General features: G+C 38.0%; 1 protein-coding gene across 3 annotated transcripts in view; it reads right to left on the reverse strand.

Annotated features, from left to right (window-relative positions):
• Positions 1-527: 527 nt before the first annotated feature.
• The window catches only part of STS (steroid sulfatase), a 118,309-nt gene continuing 94,904 nt past the window's right edge, over positions 528-23,932 (reverse strand). For all 3 annotated transcript variants that reach the window (XM_074606961.1, XM_074606979.1, XM_074606969.1), the window contains one exon: positions 528-3,898. In XM_074606961.1, coding sequence (XP_074463062.1) covers positions 3,516-3,898 — 383 coding nt within the window. In that variant the 3' untranslated portion in view covers positions 528-3,515. The remainder of the gene's footprint in view (positions 3,899-23,932) is intronic.

A 23,932-nucleotide genomic window follows, 5' to 3' on the forward strand; every position in this document is an offset into this window, starting at 1 on the left:
CTGAAGCTAAGGGTATCTTATACCTCCTAGTATAGGGACATCTGGATCCTAGTTTTCCAGCACTTTTTAGTGCCTTAGGGACTAGAAAGTGCACCTTTGCCAGATTACCACTTTCAGTATTTTTTATTCTTTCAGCATTTGCAACGGTTAGAGAAATACTGTATCCTTCTCTGGGCACAGAGAAGGAACTGAGAAACAGAGCTGAATGACTTGCTCTGAGCCATACAGGGACTCTGCGACAAACTAAGATGTGATACTGTTGAATAATACTGTAGAGGAGGACACTTCCCTCTGAAGCTCAACTCCCAGTTTACACTGACATATTCTACAACCAGGCACCATGTTACAATACCAATGCTCGTTAAATGATAGATTGAAAGTCAGTCTCAAAGTACCAGTGCAGCACATCCTCCTTGAGCCTTCATTCTTAATAAATTGTGAATCACGTATATCCCATCAATAACCTGTTGTGAAAAAACAAAACTTTTCCTTGTTAGATCAGACAGTGCCATTACAAAAAAGGTATATTGTGCTTCTTGTTTTATTTTGCAAACAAACAAGACTACTTTAATTACCATGATCTGACACGCCGTCTCCAGAACAGAAGGTACAGTACTGAAAGGCATAATACATTTGCAATACAGCGATGGTTTATTTTAGACATTAAATGAAATGGCATTAACATAGAGTATGAAAAATACTGCCCTATTCTTAATAGAATCTTTCTTGAAGGAACAATTGTAAAAATGGATTTCAGATTTTACTGCTTAAGTCAAAATATTAAATGTTGTACTAAATTATATTTTGAAAAATACAAAGCTTGTGCCACAAACAAGAAATAACTTTTATTATTCAGGGTGTCTTAGGTGTGTTTTAATTTCTTAGATTTCATGACACAAAGTTAGTCCTTGTTAGACCTTAAATAAGTAGGAGGTTAGCAGAGGCAAGGAGACCTAAAAGTCAAATCTTTTCACAAAGATGACTTTTAATTTTCTGATTGATTAGAGCAAAATAGCCACCACAATCAATATGACAAGCAAATGGGAGGACTGAGTGGCAAACAAATAGGTGGAAAAGTATTTGAGGGGTGTGAATGCTTTAAGAAAGGAGGGTATAAAATGAAGGCCATATTCAGCCAAGAAGAAATCAGAGCAGTAGAAAAATTATAATTTTTAATACCTGTCAGGCAGCACAGCACATCTGCTATGCCTAACAGAACAAACAATTCTTGCACCTGCAGAAAGAAAAGAAATAATAGCCACATAGCATCTTCCCAATGAAAAGAAGTAGACCTGGATGTCCTTAAGAATATAAATTGAGATCCCTGTTAAGGTCACAGCCCAGCAATCGTGGGAACAAAACAGATCCAATGACATCAAACACCTTGTCTGCATTACTGCTGTATACCTCACATACAACATTTTCTCCCACACGCTTCAGTAGGCATATTTGCTTGAAAAGTTTTGTGTGAGCTGCAGCAGAGTGGCAAGAGCTGGAGAGAGCATCCCCCCACAGCCAGGCTGCCCACCCACTGCAGGGGGAGGCACGCAGGCACCAGCGCTGAGCCCCAAGGGGTTCTTGGGCCACATGGTGAGGACCAAAAATTTGGGATGTATGCATCCTGCCATGGTGTTGAGAGACAGCCACTGATCAGTGCAGAACAGTATTTGTATTCAAACTGCAGGCATCTTCCTTCCTAAATTCATGTAGTACATTCAGTGATTAAATAAAGCAAACTGGGAATTACGCCACACGAATGGCCATCTGGCGACTTTCCAGGTACAATATAAACAGTCCTGAGGGGAAATACCTGAACAGACTAACTGTATCAGCATACACAGGACTTTGCTACCTACAGAGAACTTGCAGAGCACATATTTAAGATACACAATCACGAACACAAAGTGAAATATCAAAAATAGGACTTCAAGGGAAATGTACAACATTTCCCGGGACAGGCATCTGGATATTGTGGAGAATGAAATTTTGAAGGAAACTGCATCAGAAAAATCAAATAAAGCCTAGGTTTTACAGACAGAGAAATATACCATATATCACAACACATTTTTATAGGACAGGCTTCAACAGCTCCCAAGAACCAGGTCACAACCTTAATGTTGGCTGACTGAAGCTATTGCATTACTATCATCACAGATCACTTTTGCATTAGTGATGTGCTAATACCACCAAACGGATTTTAATACATTATAATGTTGGAATTAACCGGTGTTTTCTGATAAGAAGCAAGTCACCTTCTATTATCAGACATCAAATCACTTTAGTATTTTGCTGATATGTTCTCCTCTGGTACAATCTGCCAAAGAAAATAGTTTGCCTGCCTGTAGAGTGGAAAGAAAATGTGCCTGAATAAGATGCAGATAAAAATGGATACAGAAATTAGCCCTGGAGCACCGTAGATTTCCCAAGGCCTTGCTAAAAACTCAGAGACAATAATATTTGGCTTTAAGTGCTCAAGCCCAAGTTTCTCCTCAGAAAATGATAGATCCTATTCAGAGAGCTTAAACGACAGCAAAGATATTTAAAGGAAGACCAAATTTTATTTATTTGCTGGTGCACACTACGTTCATCAAGAACAGGTGTAAGAATAGGTAATGGTAGATAGTGAAAGATATCTTTGTAGTATCATGTGAATTTGTAACTCAGTTATCAAGTATGGACCAAGTCTTTCATTTTAGCAATTGGGCTATGACCATAAGCGTGTGTCTATATCAGGGACTGAAGGATTTGGGAGGGTTTTGGGGGTTACGAATTTGGCTTGCATATATAGAGAGAGAATTATGGTACACACTCAAGCACACAACTGGTGCACTTGAAGTGTTTTCCTTTTGAAACTAAGGTTGCTGCCATGCAACAGAACACTAGCTAGGGAGCACAATTTTGATGTGGACACAAGGTCTTCCGCTACATCACTCTCTACATTTTTATGGCACGTGCAATGTTAGATTGCTGGCAATCTGTTTATTTCATATCTGTGATGCTTGTTGATGGTGACGCTGTTACAGGTCTACTCTTTACCTGTGTATCAGTTATCAAATTATAGTCACGGGTGGACCTCTCCACAATTATCTCTCTATTTTTAATTACTCGGTGCTATGTTCTAGTAATGGTTGATAATACTTAGTAAAAAGGACAGGGAAGTGTGCACTTAGTGGTTGTAATTCACAGAAACTATAGGTAAATTCCTTGCTGTGTAAGAAAAAAGCTGAAGCTGAAGATCTAGAAAATGATCTCATCTGGAAGATGCCTACAGCCTACCCATTTGTAGATGAGGATGGCAACATGTGCTTCATACTGATTCTTGTATCATAAAGACAGAAAAGGTTATGTCTTGCCCTCCTTCTCTTGGCACATTTTATTGACTGAAATTCCCTTCTACTGCAATGATGTATTTAAAGACAGGTCCTTTTGCACAACAAAACCTTCTGAAGGATACTACCCCAGTGGTGGAAGTCAGCTACCCACACTTCAGTTTCTGAAAGGGAATTGCAGCTTGTTTACCCTGAATGCACCTCCGGCAGGCTCCCTTCTGAGTCATAGTCACAGTAGCAAGACTGAAAGAGAGAGGAGCAGCACGGCTGGAGCCATGGCTTCCAGAAAAGGTTGTCCCATGACAGCTGGTCAGGGACAGCATGCAGGGATCTGGTGTGGTTGTCTGCTGCTACGTGTATGACTCTGAGAATTTCGTAGAAACGGCTCTCCGTTTCTGGAGTCAGTGGGACTTTCTCTTCAGGGTCTCTGGAAAGATCGAAGAGCAGTGGGGGATCATGCCGTGTGATGAATCCTCCATGGCAGAAGCAAACATGGGAATCGTAGCAACCATTGGAGTCTTCAGGACTAAAGTTTGGAGTGAAGAAGAAGACTTTCCAGACAGATTCACCTGCAATTTACAGACACAAAACAGCTGGTGGTAAAATGACAAACTAAAAGTTCCCTACTCTTACAAAACTCTAATTTTCACCACAGTAAATCAGTCTTTTGGTATAATCTCACTCTGTACAGGAACTGCAATATAATGAAAGAGTAAAACAAAATTGAGCAAAACAAAAATAAGCAAAACATGGCAATTTTCATGCTACACATATTTATGGAAAAATTATGATCATTTCATTCCCTTGGAAGAATTCTGATTAACTAAATCATAGAAGACTTAAAAGAACTTTACGTTTTTACATAAACAGTTCTAAGAAGATTTGCATAAATATTTACTAAGCCATTGTACTGTCTTCTTCAAGACTTATTAAAATGTACCTTTGCTCCTTGACCATAACCAGACACTGTTGGGCCATGCCTGCTTCTCATTTTGCTACTCAAAATAATTTCATTTTTACTTTTTTCTCTCTTCCTCTCTTTGTTGCATTAACCCATTACCCTCTGCCACATGCTTTCACTGCAAACACCTGGAGACAGCGTTTCTCATTTTATTAAATGGGATGACATGAAAAAGTATAATGGATGCTACATTCCTGTCTTAGGCCTCTAGATTTTTTTTTTTTCCAGAAATAAGTAACTGTTACGGCAGTGCAATTTTTACATGACATTCTGCTTTGTAAAATGGGAACCAAAGGTCTTAATTTATAGGTGGGTCATTCTCTCTCAACTTAATCTGCTGTGTACAGAAACTGAACTGTCTGCACTAGTGTAACTTCAGTCAGTATGTTCACTGTTTAGAAATACTAATTATTTCATCAATTAAGAATAAGCAGATATCAGTTGGTTCCTTCAAGAAGCACTCTTGATCAGAAGGTACACTGGAAAATCTGTAAATACTTACAGGAAAGGAGTAAACAAAAAATGGCTCCTGTTTTCCACAAGTATCACAGATGAGACAGGTAGGGTAGGAACAGACAGGCACTTCCAGGGAAGCACACTGTCTTCCCACAGCCAGGGAAGATTACAGTTCTCCAGAAATGGACAAGAGAATAATTAATTAGAGTAAAAAATCTGTACTCTGTTCTTAACAACAGTAGGATACTAAACAGCTGAGGTCTGTGATGTCAGACTACCTACCCGTTTGAGTGTATACAGACATCAGAAATACATATTCATCAGTAATTTACATTACTCAGCACCCTATTATGAAAAACATTTTTTGTATCAACTCATTTTTTTAAATACTTGGGGAAAAACTCTTTTTGGTATTTTGTTGAATTTTGTTAAGTTCACAGAAAGCTTGTTAATCTAGTAACAGATTGTCACAGATTTATGTGTGCTACGGTGGTTAATATTCATTAATCAATTCATCAATTCAATAAAATCGAAAACACTAAAAATTGTGGGAAGGGCAGAGATGGGCTGCTACATGCTATGCTGTAACTACATCACACTCAATTTTTAAAGATAAAAACAGGCTTAAAGAAAGAAATGTTTCAGTGGACTAAAGAGTCACAGGCTGCAGTTCTAGTCTATATCATGAATTTAAAGGACAGTAGGTGACCTTAAGATCCTTTACAGCTTCTTCTATCCCACAGTATTTTTCACCTTATAAGAGATTTTACCTTTAGGAACCAATTCAATGACAGAGCCTGGAGACTTCCAGTTCACTTAGTCTGCACTTAAATCAGGGTCGGAGGGGTGGTGGTTGTTACACACATTAGACTGGGAGAACCTTCTGAACGCTGCTTGGAAGTCAGCAAAGGGGAAGGAGCTCTAAAGGCCGAGAGTGACTTGCTGGCACAGACAATAGGACTTGGCAGGCTTTAAAAGGCTCTGGCTGTGACAGCAGCCGTGGCACAGTCTTGCTGGGGAAAAGGGAAGGGAAAGGGAAGGCAAGGCAGCATTCCTCCATCTATGTTTCCAATAACATTTTGAAAGGTTGGTTTGGTACTTGAACTTTTTGCTCTTTCCTCAGAATTAAAATAAACAAACAAAATCTAAGACACCCCCTTTAAAATTCTTTGAACTTATGCATGGAAAATTTCCCAGAGCAGAAACATGCCTCTCATTTACTGAGATTTAGAATTTACACTCTGGGGAGGTATGTAATTCTATACTAAGCATTCCTTCGGGATGTTTGAAAGTGTTTAATTGGCACGTTGGACAATGAAGAACAGAAAAAGCCAAAAGGTGTTATTAATCAGTGCACCATGTCCTCTGTAGACCATGCAACATTTGCCCCACCTGAGAATTTGATTCGGGGCATTCAACACCTTGATAGAAGAAGAGCAGAAAAAATTTATATAGCTATTAAAATGTGAACTAAAAGAAGCTCCAGTAAAGCCATGCATACGAGAACTTTGTGGCCAGGCTGTCTTACCATGCATCTATCTTTGTGCTGAATTATGTTGAAAAGAAATTTTAGCCAGCCTTTTTTGGTGTTGGGCACTGTAGCACCAGGCCAGTTCAAGGACTTGCAGATAGCAATATAAAGTTGGGGATTCTGAATTAATGCAAGTCAGTACAAGCAGCTCTGATAGGTAAGACATGGGGAAAAGAAAGGAAGTTATACCGGGATTTATTTTCCCCACAGAATAAGGAACCGTTCAGGTTTGCCTATTTACAGAGCATACGGCATGTTGCAAAATCACGTGTGGGGTCAGGGACAGCGCGTGTGTGACGCCACATCACGTCTGAATCACCTCGCTAGTATTTTGAAGAGCTGATGCTACTTTATGAGCTATGCAGCTATATAATGTCATGGCCATACTGCGCATAACACTCCGCTCTGGGAGCGCAAAGCCTGTTATTGTGCAATGTTTGTCTGTTGGACTGCAGGGATGTTTCAGCGAGGATCTGGAACTTCATGTGGTGCTGGAGGAGCAGCAGCACAGGCTTTAACCACCGATTTCCTAAGCATTATAAAAACAACAGCATATCTGTCAGTGTCTGTGACTGTGGAGCAGCCAGTGTAATATACTAGGAGACACAAAGAGCTGTCAGACCTGTAAAGCTGATGAACTGTATAAGGCTCGGTATTAGAAAGAGAGAGCTCTCTCCCAGTCTCTCCTGGCTGACATAAAACCTCATTTTGTCAGAGGGTTAACTACAAGGATCAAATTAATCTCTGAGTAATTAACGATACCTTTGTTCTGCGAAGCATCTGGATAGTAAACTCTCTTTATATAAAAAGATAACTATATATCTCTTCCTCAGTGAAGTGAGTAGCAAAATTGTCAGGGCTCCCCCACAGTCAAGTATATCAAGTCCTTTCTAAAACAGCAGGCAAGCCCCAAGCCTGCAGGACCCTTCAAGATCCTGTCCCAACACTTCACAGCTACTTCATTTGGCGTCCATTTTTTCTGCAATTCTCCAGCTCTCTGAATTGTCCAACAGTTTCACCTATTCAGCTCTCAGAATAACTCTTTCCTTTGAGAAAAACAAAAGCTAGTTGTACATATAAATAGTCTCAAATTAAAATAGGTTGCAATTAGTTCAAGGAAATCTGCTCTGAACATAATTGTTCAGAGTTCGGTCTCCCTAACAGACTCCTCTTCTGTTTTATTATCCTTCACCCGCATGTTTATCCTCTCATACAGTCAACCGTAGCTCCCACAGACAGGTAGCAACTGTGAGATTAAATAAAAGTGTCTCAGTAAGTTATATTAATATTTCCAAGATGAAGTGACACACTGGATATGGATGTCATTTCTCCTATAATAGCACTGTTCTTAATCACGGATGGCTAAATGGTGTTTTCTGATAAACGGTTCTTGAAGTGAATAGAAGCTATTGCTGTGTTATTGCCTGGACTTCATTTTTGCTGCATTTAATCTATGACATTATCTTTATAGGTTTGCTGCTACTGCCTTCTCTTTTGTTTATATTATTTTGCTTCTTCTTTCTGTAGAAGAACAAGTTAAACAAGTCTGTTCTTCACTGTAAACTGAGGAGCTGGTCTCTCCTTCACTTCAGATGCCTTTGAGCATAACCAGTGGGGTGTAGTGTACCAGTGCAAACTGCCCACAGGCTTTTCCTGAATCCTGAGTGTGCTCTGTAGCCATTGTCAGCTCCCACGCTCTAACTCTCGCCAGCTCTTCTTCATTTATACAGAGAAGCAGACTAAAGCTGCAAGTCACTTGAAAATGACATTTTTCAAGATAACTCTTGTTATTGTTTGACTGAATCCTTTCTTCCCGCTTCCCTATTCATTTAGAATTGTTAGGTTCTCTGGTAATGTTATATAAAGTTGGTATCACTTATATGTATATATTCAGCTCTTCAATAATGTAACAATTTAGAAAAGGTTTCAGTAGCTAAATTCTTGTAGAACTATATATAGCACATAGAGAACACTATTTGGTTACAATAAAGAAAACATACATATTATTTTCATGACTTCGTGCATTCCTCAAACAGCTAATAAAAATTTGCTATTTGAGTTTTAAAATTTGTAACTTTATTGCTCTTTCAGTGAAAATTTGTATTTTTTTAGATACTTCTTTTAAGTATCTGTGTCTCTTACGATGTTGTATTGTTACATCAGTCAGAAGACAGCACATTATGTCCCAGTGTAGGTGGAGAATAACTGAGTGATATTCAAAGACATAATGTTAGTTTATGAGAACCAGTTGTTGCTAGAAGAGGCTTGCATAAAGAACTGTGCAGAACATGCGGTATTTGAGGTAAAACCATGAAAAAAGACAGTAGTAGCAGGGATTTTAAAATCTTAAGGATAGAAACTGTGACAAGGAACTGTTCAGGTTTGCCTATATACAGAGCACATGGCACGTTGCATGTTAAGTGAAAACAGAAAGGATTGCATGTTGGTGGACAACTGGTAATAACTGAACAACTGCTGGAGGAAAAATATAAGATATAGTGAAATCACGCTCAGGCTGCTGGAGTCAAGACCGAAATCTCATGACTTATTATCTAAAGTGCTGTGGTACAAGAAATTCCACTGAATTCTGTTCAAAAGTCAAGATTATCTGCTGAACGGTAGCAGCTAACAAAGAATTATTTTCCTGAATTTTTCATCATCATCTTCAAAAAGAATTGATTGATCATTTACAGTGTTCTCCTTTCTTCTTGAAGAAAGTCCCATATGGGAAGAATCTGTGGGTATAGAAACTATGCTGCTAAAACAGGAAGTGCTATAATGCAATGTTATGCCTCATATTTGGAAGTCTTAATTAACAGCAACATGGAAGAATACAAGTTGCCCTGGAAAAAAATTCCATCCGCAGTAATGTGATGCACATAATCCAGACACTTGTTAAAGATCTATTTGAAGACTCTATTTACTTGCTGAATGGTCCATGTAATTTTCGGTTCGTCCAAGCAGCAGTCGATGCCATGCTGAAGACAGAAGATAATGTTGGCACACAAAAAAATTACCGGTCATTTCCAACCTATATTCAAAAGTCCTTGAAAACAGAAAAGCCTTACTTTATTGCTTGTGAGAGAAATAGTATTAATTTGCATGTACTGGTTTTCCGTTGGAGTCATTAAGAGATACAGTTAAGAACCAAGAGAGCAACACACTTAAAAAACAAAGATGGCAAAAAACAAAGAGAAACCTATTCGAAATTGTGTTTTGCCTTTTGTTCTTTCTGTCCTTCAAAAATGCATTTTATTAAGAGAAAATAAATTGAGGGCAATCATTACGCTCTTACATAGAGTGGATGCAATCATTCTGAGTGAAATGAACAGATCTGCAAGATTCAGACAGCAATTTTCCTGATACTGAGCAAACGTACGAGACAAAGATGCAAAGAAGTCCAAAGAAACTTCTGCAAATATTTTCAGACAAGTTTGAAACAACCAAAACCATCCCCAGGAATTTGTTTGTAAGTTATTTTCTCCAGACCTTTTTCAAAATTTGGATGTCAAAAAATCCTTTGATGCACAAAATGCTGATGAAGTATTTCAAATCATTAATCTGAAAACTGACAGTGGGTTTAACCTTTAAATAGCAAGAAGAATATCTAAAACCAAAGAAATAACCATGCAAAGTCACTTTAAAAGTTAAAAGTAGAAATAGTAGCCTAGAATTTTGTGCTCTGCCAAAGAATACTGAATACTTATTTGTCTTGTTTTAAAAAGTTGAGGACAAAGGTGAATTATGCTTCCTTACAGCTATTTCAGGTATTTGAGCTAAATACTTATTTATTTTTACTTTTAGAAAGCTACTAGGATACTTGGGAAATCTTCTAGGAAAATATTTTTTGTTTTATTTTGAAAATTGCATCAGTTAAGCATAAATTACATAAAAAGGGGTTCCCTTTGTCAGAGTAAAAAAAAATGAGTTAAAGAAAGCAACCATTTCTAAGTGATATGGTGCAAAAATCTCAGTATAAGTGAGCCCTAAGCATAAAAAATAAAAGACTGTGAATGACTGAATTTTCGTTTTATTGTAAAGACTATAGTATGTGTAGTTTAGTATCTGAAATATGTGACAATAGTTTCTGTCCCACTGTTAGAAAATGCACGTGTTTGCCAGAATCTAAAACCAGCAAAACATTACAAATGGTGTTAAACTTTGGGGAGAACAGCTGAAAGTAAATAGGAATTTGCGTCCTTAGAAAGAAAAGCTGGAAAAATTGTGCAGGTATTAAGACAAATAGAACTAAAAAAGGGTATTACCTGATAGCTTGGGGATGTTATAATACCAGTGTTTCAGCTGGAAATTGAGTCTTGAGGGATATTGAGAAGTTTAAACCTATTTCATTAAGGTTCTTATGAGCCTATAATTTGGAACTAACACATTTGAAGAAATGGAAAGTACAAGTTTTCTGAAGGTCTGTGATGCAGATTAATGTGACTAATGAGCATATGTTCAAACAATGTAAAAATCCCTCAAAATCCTGAATTAAACCTAAACACCAAAAGTACATATCACAGGATGTTCTCTCAAAGATGATCTGCAGGGATTCTTATATAAGTTTATTCCTAAGAAAATTTCTAGAAGTCTATTTTTATTTTCTGTTTTCCGACCTGCTCAAGGTTAAGGTATTTCAGAGAAATACAGTAATTTGTCAGTGTGGACCTCTATGCAAAAAACAAACTTCATTTCACAGTTCTCCAGTCAGCACGAATGCTTGAGTTTGAAGAGAAGAGTTTTAGGAAAGCAATGGGAATATTTTCTCATCTTGGTGGTATGGGAGATGGATGCAGAGATCTTCAGATGACCTCCAGATGACAGTAAGTGATGGAAAAGGGAAAGAACCTTGACTCTCCTCCCAATTTCCAGACTTAAGGAATGCATTTGTGCAGCATAGTGAAAAACAGGCTTTATCCTTCTGAAGTGCTATAACCTGCTAAAATCTCTTTCCTACTTAAAACGAGAACAGAGAAGGGTCTCCTGGGGCTCCAGATGAGATGAATACATTTTAACTGTTCCTTATATAGGACTTAAATGGAGAGGTCAGAATTGTTTTGATGAAAGGTTACTTCAGAACTGTCACTCAATACAAAATAACTTTGGCTTGTGAACTCTGTTCAGTCATGCACGAAGTAAACAAAATAATCAAAGGGTTTTTTGGGTTTTGTTTGATTGGAGTTTTTTGGTTTATTTGGTTTTTTAATGGTTCATTGCATTGGTGTATAGGAGGTTTGGCTTGTGCCTTCCATGCTGCAGCCGTTCCTGCCCTTTAGTTTGCGATCTAAACCAGGAACAAGGGAAGTGCAAATAAGGGGGAAAAAAAAACCAAACCAAACCAAACCACAAAAACAAAACAGAAAGAAGGTCTCTTATTTCATCTTATTTCATTTCAGTTTAACCAACTGGACTGGGAAGCTGGGTTTATGTTCTTACTATGATTAGGAATAGCGTAAATATTTAAAAAAACAGGTGGGGATTTAATTTTTTTTTTCCCCTTTGTCTGTGTCTGTCTCCCAGAGCAAGTAGGGGCGTGCTGGTGCGGAGTGGAGCACTGCAAATCCCAAGGTACAAATAGCTCTGCCTGAGCCTAACAATAAGTCTGCTGCCACTGTCACAGAGCAGAGCAGAGGCAAGAAAATGCTGTAACAGTATTTGTCATGATTGTCAGGAGAAGCACTTTCCTACCTAAAATATTGTTAGCAGAAATGTGTATCGGTTGATTGGGTCAATTTTCTTGAGCTTGATATAAACAGTTTTGTGATGTCTGTTCAAGCTAGAAATGCTCTTCTTCCCTTCGGCCGTTCCATTATTTCACACTTACCAAATGATATACCCATACTGTGTCACCCAAATTCAGCTGCAACTGCGCTGATATGAGGATCAAGATAGCAAATTAAAATACTTAATGAGATGGTTTAGGTAAATGACACTTGATGCTTGTTCTGCTTTTTCCAACTGTTGTGGTTGAAACACTGAACACAAACTAGGGATTTGGGAGACCATTTGGGATGCCTCCATGAAATGGGCAAGATCAGGTAGACAGAGGAAAAGAAAAACCAACCAAGGGTGCAAATGAAGAGTGAAGATGATGCTCACAAAGCAAGTTAGGAAGCAGGCAAAACAAAATATGTTCAATAATCAAGTAGATGAAAAGATCATAATGGACTTCATCGAAAAACAGTAATGAGCGATTCAGATGTTTGATACGGTGCAAAAAGGTATGCCTTCTTTACATTATCAAAGAAGAAAACCATGAGCAAAGAAAGAAGGCAAAAAGAACTTAACCCCCCCAAAAAAATAAACAAGCAAAAAACCAAAAAAAACACTTGTAAGATAACACACTTCTCTAGAGAACAGTGGAAGTGAGGGAACTTATGAGACTGAAAAACAGAAAAGGCAAATGACAGGAAAAGCCTCATGAGGGTCAGTGTTTATTACAGCTTCTGCAGTTGCAGAAGGGAAAGATTCACACAAGGGTGTGATCAATTACGAGGATCACAAGGAGTTTCACTACCAGTGAGAATGGAAGCTCAGAAATGGGGACAGAAAGGGGAATAAACAGATGGGGAAAGGATGAAAACAGGGTAAAAGGACATAGTTCAGAGGGGAGAAAAGGGCTGCTCTTTATCCAACAAAAATGTGATGTAAGTAACTTGAAGACTCATGGGTTATTACTGAAGGAAAAGTAAGTTTTCTACCATCAATTAGATAATTGATGTCATTTAACTCTTTCATGGGATTGTGCAGCTGAACCAGTGGAGAACAGACATAAATCCACATCACACTGACACTTCATGATGACCCTCAAAACTAGAAAAGTGGTCTGCACCACTTGCCTTCGACTGTTGAGGAAATCTCAAGGAAAAGTTTTGCTCATCGAGTCCAACCGTTAACCTAGCATTAACAAGTCCACCACTAAACCATGTCCCCAAGCACCACCACATCTATACTTCTTTTAAATACCTCCAGGGATGGCGATTCAACCTCTTCCCTGGGCAGCCTGTTCCAATGCTTGATAACCCTTTCAGTGAAGACATTTTTCCTAATATCCAATCTAAACCTCCCCTGTGCAACCTGAGGCTATTTCTGCTTGTGACCTGGGAGAAGAGACTGACCCCTACTTCTCTACAACCTCCTTTTGGGTAGCTGTAGAGATAATGTCCCTACATTAGAGCTCCTTTTCTCCAGGCTAAACAACCCCAGCTCCCTCAGCCCCTCCTCATAAGCTCTGTGCTCGAGACCCCTCACCAGCTTCATTTCCCTTCTTTGGACATGCTCCAGCACCTCAATGTCTTCCTTGTAGTGAGGGGCCCAAAACTGAACACAGTATTCCAGGTGTTACAAGTTTCTGTACGATTTCGCTGATAGAGTACATTACATTGCCACTGAATGTTGCTATTAAGACAAAGACTGGTGACAAGGAATGAGGTTTAATGAGACTTAATGGAGTTTATAAAGTCATTAGGGGGAAGGACATCTATGGCTCCACATTAAGAGCTGCCCCAATAACCAACAACATTTACCTGTAAGAAAGAATAAAAAGCTTCTCAGAGAGCTGATAGCTGACAGACAAGGTAAATGACTGGTTTAGTCTTGTGTTAAAAGGAAAGCAAGTGGCACTTTCTTAATTAGATTTTAAAGATCTTTATGTCACTGTAACTCAAATCAGGATCTGTATCTCATCCATATTTTTCTTTTCTGGCCATTCTTTTCACTTCTTTCACAACACTGATGCATGGATAAAATGCCATTCTCTACTATAATTCACTCTTTGTGTTTTACTACACAGTCTAACTTGGCTATCTTATGTATTGCGTATTTGTAGACAGGCCCTTATTTGAACCTCTGCTAATTTAAAAGAAAAATTACATTAATTAAATGAGACGATCTTAAAATTCCCAGTCAATCTCAAGAGACTCCCATAATGCCATTCCTGACACTTAGCAAAATATTAACGTCTTTCACATTGTGCAAAAGGTGGCAAGGCATTTCTAATTTTAAATTCAAGGTACTGAGTAGGATTTATTGCTCATCACCATGCTGTTTCTTAGTATGCAATCTGACAACCTGGTCACCTCACCTAATTTTGGATCACTGCAAAGTGGAGGTCTTTACGTAAGCTAGTTACCAGCCTATACTGATCTACTTCTTACCTTTGTTAGAGGCCTGCTTCAGGCTGAGAAGCAGCTTGTGAGAGAAGCTTGTTTTTCTTTTGATGAGACTGATCAGCTCAGGTTAGCTCAGCTGTAGGTGTTTACACTGTAGACATCTACATGTTGTCATTGCCAACCTCATTATTTGCCAAAACTCTGAGGTGTCAAGAGCCTTGAGGGCACTAAAGAGCCTCACTGGCCCTGACCAGCCCTAGGGTGGACCCCCATCCACGCACCCTGCCCATGGACCAGGATTCCCATTTCAGCTCAGCCTGAGGCCATCAGTCCCTGCCTGAGTGGTGCTGCAGGAGTGCCAGTTCCCAGCCCTGTCTCTGGATGGCCCTAGGTAGTAGCCTTTCTTCCAGCTCTGTGATGCTCCCATCTCCTCCTGTTCCTGACTGGACTCCCTGGATAGACCTTGAACCCGAATCACCACTTTGCCTAGGTTGGAGACTAGTGATGGACTCTGGTATCAGCACTCAGCTCTGCTCGCTCTGCTTGGGTGCTGGAAGTCGTTGCTTTTTCAGTAAAAGCACTACAAGTGCTGGGGTCACTTACAGTTTTGTTGGAGTCACTTTTAGAGTGAAGCATCACCCCAAGTTAGAAAGTTGAACTTCTTATCTCTCCAGCATTCTCCAGTCCATCTTTAATTTTGCTAAGATCAAATATCTATCTACAAGGTGCAGCTGCTTATGAAAGATCACACAGTGTCCATAGATAGTGGGTTAAACATCTCCTCTCAAGTATGTGGAAAACCTACATATTTAGCTGATGTGGCCAGAGGTTTTGCCTTCCTTGTTCATATATGTTACTTCTGTATACTTTTTTTTAATGTCTTACTGATCATTAACAATCAGTCAATGACCTTTGATATACGATCACTAGCTACAGTACATCTGCATTGACTCCGCTTACGCGATGTCTGTATCTTTATCATATCAATGTATGCAGTTTCATCTGTTCCAGTTGTAGCAAATAAGAACAAAAGCTTATTTCTGATATTTCAAATGAATTTTCTTTTTGTCATCTAATTCACCCCCCTGCCACTGCACAATTGTTCCCTACAATGTATTTTTTAAGAGCTCTCTTGATGGATGGTGTCTTCTATTGTAACTTTTGTGCTACTATCATTCATTTCCTTTATTGCGGAAGACAAAGACATTTTATTGGCACACTCTTTTCACTTAGTGTTCTATTTACTAACTTTTTCAAATACAAATCCTTCACAAACTTTTGCTGGAGTTTAAATAAAGGTTTTGGTGCAGGTGATTGTCTCAGACTTCATAGAATCACAGAATCATAGAATGGTTAGACTTGGAAAGGACCTTAAAGATCATCTAGTTCTAAGCCCCCTGCCATGGGCAGGGACACCTCCCACTAGACCAGGCTGCTCAAAGCCCCATCCAGCCTGGCCTGAAACAATGCCAGGGATGGGGCATCCACCAAGTTCTTTCAGGTTGCCCCATCCCTCAATTACCTGTTGCATTGTCTATTGTAGATTTCATTTCTACACCTTTTATAGAGTTGTGCTGCACTGAAATGAATGATAAAATCCCTGTGAATTTACTGAGAGGATGATTTCATCTTGTTTGCCTTCAGTTCAACAGAGTATTTCTATCTTAACTTAAAAATACAAATAATAACCTCATGCTTAAATTCAGCAAAGTACAATGTAATCTGTGACTGAAGCTGCTGTGTGCTCAACTAATTCTTTAAGCAAGGATCTACATATGCTCCTCAACTCCCATCAAATCTCCTACTTCAAACTATTTGAGAAAAAAATAATTGAGTAAATTATTTTTTCAGCTACCTGTGTTGTTGCTTAATAAAACAGTTAATAAAAACTGTTTTATTTCTTTGCTACCCTGATACTGATGGATACACCGTGAGTGATTTACTTAATATTGCCCCAAGGCCTACAGGAAGAAGAAACCTGAATCGAGTTTTACCAAGTGTCTTGTTCACTAGACAACTTAGCTTGTAGAAAAATCAGTGTTCAGCATTTAGATCCTAGCTCCCTGAAGATTAAATTCATGTCTGCTTAGCAACATCCTCTAACTCCAGACATAAATTCCTCAGTTACTCAAGTTCCCATTGGTAAAATCTGGTTGCCTTTTCTTCTTCTGGCACGTACATGAATATGCATATATGACATATTACCTGGTATGTCCAGGTAAGTCCAGGTGGTTCTGAGCTGTGTGGTGCATGGACCTGCGTGCAGTATTTGAACAACGTCCTTCCCACCTCAAGCCTGCTGGAGAGATTCAGCAGCATAGAACAGTCCTACACAATGTCCAACGTGCTCAACTGAGATGTCATCAGCCCTGGAGTGAGTTCATCTCAAGCTAGAAGAAAGCAGCAATGGAGCTGGGAAACTCCAGTTATTGTCTTTCACTCTCTGCATCATATCTCTTTACACTTTTATGTGTAAAAAAAAGACAAAATTGCTAGGATTTAAGGCAGTGTTTGATTTCTCTCCTAAAAATGACTATAAACCAGATTCTAACTTAAAAATTCTAGCCAGTCATTTTCATGGATCACAAAGGGTGGGCTTTTTTTGTTTACTTCCCATAATACACGAGTGGCAAAATTAATTCTCTTTTTTTTTTTCCCCCTCCAATCTCTGAAGCACAGTTGAAGGAGGGTATGTAGACCATTGCTGTGAATGAGGTGGCAGAGACAATGTTCGTTCCCTTTGGCTTGATCTCTTATTTTTAACTAACTGCATAATTCAATGTAGTAATTCTAGCATGCCTCAATATATCTTTGAAGAGGGCATTTATGTCACAAACTTAATCCAACATTTATTATATTTTATTGTGGCACCATTACAGATCTGTTATGCAAGACAGTTACAAAGATGAGTTAAACAAAGCCTCATCCTTGAGCATGAAATCCTACACCTTTAACCAGCCTAAGAGTATATTCCCATAGATTACTGTTTAGTTTAATGGCTTTGACCCAATATTTTAGGAAGTAATATAAATAAATATAAACCAGCTTGCAACCTAAAGTCACTCAGTGACACATTGTACTTCCTCAAAACTACTGAAAGTGCTTTTGGCATTACATGACAAGATATAAATTTTATATATGTCCTCCCTCCTCACTGCAGTTAAGAGTGATGACAGCACTCAAAGGATATTGTGAAATACAAACATCTGCATACTGGTAGTTGTTTTTTGGCTTTTGAATCTTACATTCAATTTTTAATTCACAGTTCTGCAAACTCAGCCTTCATCTGTAAATTTTAGCTGGTTTATTTGTCAAAATACTCTGTAAAGATCTGTGACAATAGTAGTGGTAGCAGGAAACACCAGGAAATGTTTTCCTATTGTATTCGCTACTGTGGCTCCTTCTATGCATTTTTATGCTATTCTCCACAAGGCATGTAACCATACACACATTCCTCATCTGTTGCAATGGAAAAGAAAATTAACTACATACATGATTTTCAGCAGTAAAACAGGTTTACTTCAGCTTTCAGCAGTAATCCATTCTGCTTCATACTTTAGTGCATTGCACACTGACAGACGTTTATCAAAACCTCAGTCTAGTCATTACTTGAAACACAAATTCAGGCAATGTTTACACAGGTGCTTAACTTTCTCTTACACTACCAAAGATGTCTCTAAGTGTCTGGCATTCATACTGAGCGTGTCCAAGCTTAAACTCTGTTTCTTTACTGATACTGAGTCAGTATTCCTAACCGAGGTCCTGGCACTTAGGCTGTGTAGACGTAAAAAGGAACCTGAAATTCAGTTAGGATTAGAGATTAGGAAATCTCCCAATAAAAGTGCATTCAAATGGAGATAAAGCCAGGTGAATGGACTCGGTAAACAATTTTCCTGTCACCCATATCCTCACCTTCACTTTGAAAGATTTTCCTGTCTTGATGAATCTCAAAGGTCTGCCTAGTTTTAACTTCATAAGTTTGGATCACTACTTTCTTCTTGTCTATCTAAATAAAAATACCAAAAACTTAAATGTAAAAAAGGCTGTCTGCCTCCACAACCATCTCCCCACAAACAGATCAAAATTTATCAGAGAAATAAGATGCCCCTACACAGCCATGTAGATCCTCGTATGACCAAACAACAAAGGTGATTCTAGCCTTCCTAAAGGTGCTCTTCCTGCCTGAGACACAATGTGTTCTCATACACTTTGCCAGAATATGTAGCAATTGAAATACAAAATCTAACAACGAATAGTGGTAAAGATATATCTGAGGTCAGTTTGGTCCACAAAGTGAAAAAATAGCTTGAAATTGGTTAGGAAAGACCAAGTATAATTGCCATGGGAACTTCTTCTTGTGTGTCAAGCCAGAGGCTTCTCTGCTGGGCTCAGCCAAGCACTGAGGTTCACATGTTGATGAGGTACAAACCTGTTGCTGGCTCTTTCATGCCACAGCAATAACCCTTCTGTATGAAATAATTAGTATTTATATATCAAGCTTGACAACACAAAGAAATACTTATCAGGGAATACTCAAGTCAGTTTTGCATGTAGACACTATCCTTGCTAGTTGTAATCATTCGCCAGCATCCTAAGTTTGAGGACTACCTACTAATGGAATAATCATTTGCAGCATTCAAATAATTTATACTTAAATTTTTCATTTGATTACAAGATAACAATTTATAAGGTTTTTCATGTTAAACTATGTTAAAGAGACACAGGAATATGTTGGCTTTTGCATATTTTTCGATCTTCAAAATATGAACACTTCTCATAGTTACTTAAAATTGGATTAAATGCTTTGAAAACATGTACTCAAAAATATTCTGTCAAATATGAGTGGTATATTTACTTTTCTTTAGTTCAACCTGCCAGTTGCTAAACATTCAGATATACTTCTCAGAACTTCTTCCTATTTATTTTTTTTTTGCCAAAACTCAGTATACCGTAAGTATTTAAAAGCACTGGCAGAAATTAAAACACTTCCTAACTATAGACCTGAAAAATTTTGACATATGAAAGGGGAAAAAAAAAAGGACTTTGATAATACTCAGGAGCTACAGGCATTGTATCTATTATCAAGTTCCAAAATCCAGTTAAAGCCTTTCTCAGCACTTTTTCTTGATTATTACAGCCTCATTGTGAACACCACCATTGTTTTCTAAGACGGCCTTTTCTTGTCACTACAAGTCCAAGATGTTTGCAGCTATTTGGCATTCTTGAGATCCACAGAACTTCTAAATGACCTAGAAGCTCTGCTAGGGCAGAGCTGAATGAACTGAAGCAGATGAACGAACAACCTGTATTCTTGTACAATTGTTTGCAATTCCCAGTTGCTTTTCTATCCACCGACTGATTATGTTACCGTTGCCCGTGAAACTAAACTCAGACATTTGTGTTCAGTACTTACTCTTGTGCTAAGATAAGGCCATTACTGGACTTTGCAAGATTTTCAGAAGGATAAACCTGCAAACTGTCAAAGTATGATATTCAATAGAATAATTTTAGTTGTAAAAAAACCTGTAAATGTTGCTGATTTAGATAAACTCAAATGTCATAATCCAAGTATTTCAAGCATCATAATCCATTTTTCATCATGTATTTCATTTTACTATAATCCATGTTTTAAGTATTGTAATGCATTTTCTACAACTAAAGATAAACTAAAGATTACTAACCTTTTTTCCAAACTAAAAAGATAAAACTTGAGAATGAAAATCAAAACAATGCATGAAGTCTCAAAGTTTTCCTTTGAAGTTTAAAAGTGACCATTGCAAACAGGACTCCAAACAGAATTCTATGTGCTTTCTATATTTGTTTAAAAAAAGAAAAAAGATCAGCTATTCAAACCCTCAATTTCAGCATGACACAACAGCTACATTTTCTTCTCTCCCTCATTCTCTTGATTCTAACCTTAGTCGTCTTACGTTGACCAGCTCTGTTAGGATGAATTCTTGCAGATAATTTTTTTTTAGGAAATTCCAAGCCTTTATGGTAAAACGTCCCTCTCTCAGCACAATCCAAACCATCTTCACTTCTGTGAAACATGTTTCTCCACATCCTCATGCATAAGCCCATGCCTTCATGGCAGACATACAAATAGTCCTTACTGATGAAACTGATTTTCTCTGGAAAAAAAAGTTTTGTTTATCTTTGGCCGCCTTCTAAGTTGCTTTTTGAAAACTGACCTGAACACACATGGGCTACAGTTGTTTCTGAATCATAAAGGTAGATGCTCTTAGAGCCTTTGGCTACAGCTGAAAATTGGCTTTAGTAGCAACTGCATTGTTTTCACTATCCAAAAATCATTGTCAACTATAAATATGACATGCAATTTACCACTCAGTATTATAAAACTGTCAGTATCATCCTCTACAGGTGTAACTCATAACTTTAAACTTTTATACAATACTTCTGGATCAAAATTAAGTTTGGGGATTAGGCTTTGAGTAATCAGACAATAAAAACATGTTATTGCATAGTACACCTAATGCAAATAAAAAAATGGGAGGAGCTTTCACGCAAAAAGCATTGTTTTAGCTTCTAAGTTGGGGATGCTGCATAACACAGACAGGGAAATGGTACAGCAAATTCCATTTTTATATAAATGCCTTAATATCCACAGTCTACATACTGTAGGCAGGAATTGCATTTTCCCTTAATACAACATAACCATGTCTGTGGCAAAAAAGTAACAGCTGCTAAGCTGAATGTTGGGATAATTTGAGAGATGGAGAAGTAAAGAAAGGGCATGAAAGCGCCTCCATGGACAGCTGTAGGAAAAACAATGGACCTAGACCCCAGTTGGACTAAAGCATGTTCAGTTCTAAGACACCGTGGCCATGAGGAACTAATGAGTCCTAATTTTGTTTTCCAGAGCCTTGTAGAATTGGAGAAAAAAAGTATTCAAAAAAACCTCCACGGAGTGTTGCGAGAAAAAGTAATTTTTAGAGAAAAGTAATTCTTCACACAGGTAGATTTATTTAATCACAATGTCTTGTTTAGCATTTCTACCTCATACTTTTGTAGAGCTAGGCTCAAAATCTTCATCAGACTATTTTAGTTAGAACAATTGTCTGATAATCTTTTTATCTATTTATAAAATTGGCAGTAGCAAAATCTTCATGAGACCATACTTTGCTGTTCCCTCTCTCTACTTAACTTTGTGTATATGTATCATGGTAGTGTTTTAGAATGTCCACCAAATGGTTAATTAACTGTGTGGCTTTTGGAAGATATAAAGTATTTAAAGTTTGGAATTAGGGGTGGCACTGTTTCTGTTCTGTGTTTCTGTTCAGAAAAAGAAGAAAAAGGTGTGAATCAACTCAAACCTTCTAAAATTACAATTCTATAAGGAAAGGCTAGAGTAGAGAATTACATTTGGTTTGGAATCATCAGCAGCACAGTAGATCAAGACATTGTTGAGCCCAAACTATAAAGCTTGGCTGGCTAAGTAGTTTTGCTATGAGGATATGCACTGTTGCTAAGGTAACTACAATGCTTTTAGGACTGAGATTCAGCCTCCACTTGCCACTGAACAGGACCATATGGATGAATCTGAGCTACAGAGTGATACTCTGGTACATCATACGATGTCACTGAAGAAAGCCTAGATAATATAATTAAGTTAATCTTGAAGACTCTATTGAGTATTAAAGACTTTACTCTTCTCACTAGCAAGTGAGATGATTGAGAAGTTTGCTTCCGTGATATCATACCATTTAAAAATTAAGGTATAACAGACAGGTAACAGGTTGTACATGAAAAATTAGCACACCCTTGGTAATGTTAAAATTATCTTATGGAGGACTAACATTTCCTAATGCTAAAAGGGTCAGCCTTTCTTTATTACCCTAGTGCTAATTCGAAGTATCATGATCTTTATGGGTTTTTTTATGGTCTTGTTGACTTTTAATGTTGTGACTGCACCATTATTTCTAACTTCCCCCTCCTACTATGAATGCTGGAAACCTATTTTGCTTTAAAATGCCAATGATGTTGAAAAGAAGTGAGTGAGTGAGTGAGTGAGTCTCATACACGTTTGCATTAGAGTTCCCCATCTAGGAGACAATGGAGTCAACGAGATTTTACACAAATCCATCCACAAAATTTCTCTACTAAGAACAACAAAACTAGAAACAAATTTAAAAAACTGTGGGTTTTTCTGCCTTTCAGTTTTAAGAAAGTCTGGATGTTTTAACAAAAGTTACTTGAATATTGTAATGCATTATGTGTCCTCTAATAGTTTGAGACCAAATAAAAATTGGTCTGAAATCAACAGGGAAGTCACTGTTTGTACTGAGACACGAGCTTTTCTCAGACAGAGGACATTTAGAATCCTAGAATCATAGAATTGTCTAGGTTGGAAGGGACTTTGAGTCCCTTCCCATTGAGTTCAACCATTAACCTAACACTGCCAAAACCACCACTAAACAATGTCCCCAAGCACCATGTCTACCTGTCTTTTAAATAGCTCCAGGGATGGTGACTCAACCACCTCCCTGGGCAGCCTACTCCAATGTCTGATAACCCCTTCTGTGAAGAAATTTTTCCCAAAACTGATCCCAAACCTCCCCGGTGCAACTTGAGGGCATTTCCTCCTGTCCCATTGCCCATCACTTACAATTCAATATTTCTGGTTGTGTTGGTTTTCCAAAGTACTGATGAGGACTTACATTCAGAAGGACCTACACAGTAGAGAGTGCACATCATCCACAGATGCACACTGGCCTCCAGCATAATACTGTCCAAGTGCACCCACCCTCCAAACCCCCACTGTTTTCTTCTATAATTATTTCTAGTGCCTTTCATGTCACGATCTTTTATAGCATACTGAGAAGTCATCTTGCTCTTGATAATCAGGTTTCCAGGGAATTTCTCTAACAAACAAACACTTTGCTTTATTTTCTAGGAGTAACAGGATGTCAGAGGCTGTGGCACTCAAAATACCCTATGTGGGTTTGTGCATGCATTAACTACTTCCCTTGAAGAACATTGCCTAAGACAACATATGCCATTTGAATCCGATTTTAAAATTAGGATGAATCAGCGCTATGTTCTGAATGTAACATGCAGAATGCTGCAGGCTCAAGTCCAACAGTGAACTGGAGATATTTTTGGAAGTGTAATGCTCCAGAAATTGTTAAAGATCCACTTTTTATGTTACTTGTCTGAGCTTAAATTCATCTTTGAAAGTTGCAGTGCATTTTTATCTATTCTTTTACATAGTTGCTATTTATATTTGCTTTGACTACTGATAACTATAAATAGATAAAAAATTATTAGACAATTGTTCTAACTCAGATTTTTTTTCTATTTAACTGTTAGCAGTGGAGTATATAGAAAAAAAAAAATCTATAAGATTTTTCTTTTGTACTCTCACAAGTGCATGACACAATACCTGACAGCAAGCCATTCAAGCTGAAGTTTAAATAATACTGAATTAGGTACTTCAAATGCCTTTGCCTTTATATGATCACTGAAACCTGTCAACTTTTCTCTGTTCACTAAGAACATTACCAATTTAGGTCAGGATGTCTTG

The sequence above is a fragment of the Larus michahellis genome, chromosome 1 (assembly GCF_964199755.1).
Source record: "Larus michahellis chromosome 1, bLarMic1.1, whole genome shotgun sequence".
In the NCBI taxonomy this organism is placed as follows: domain Eukaryota; kingdom Metazoa; phylum Chordata; class Aves; order Charadriiformes; family Laridae; genus Larus; species Larus michahellis.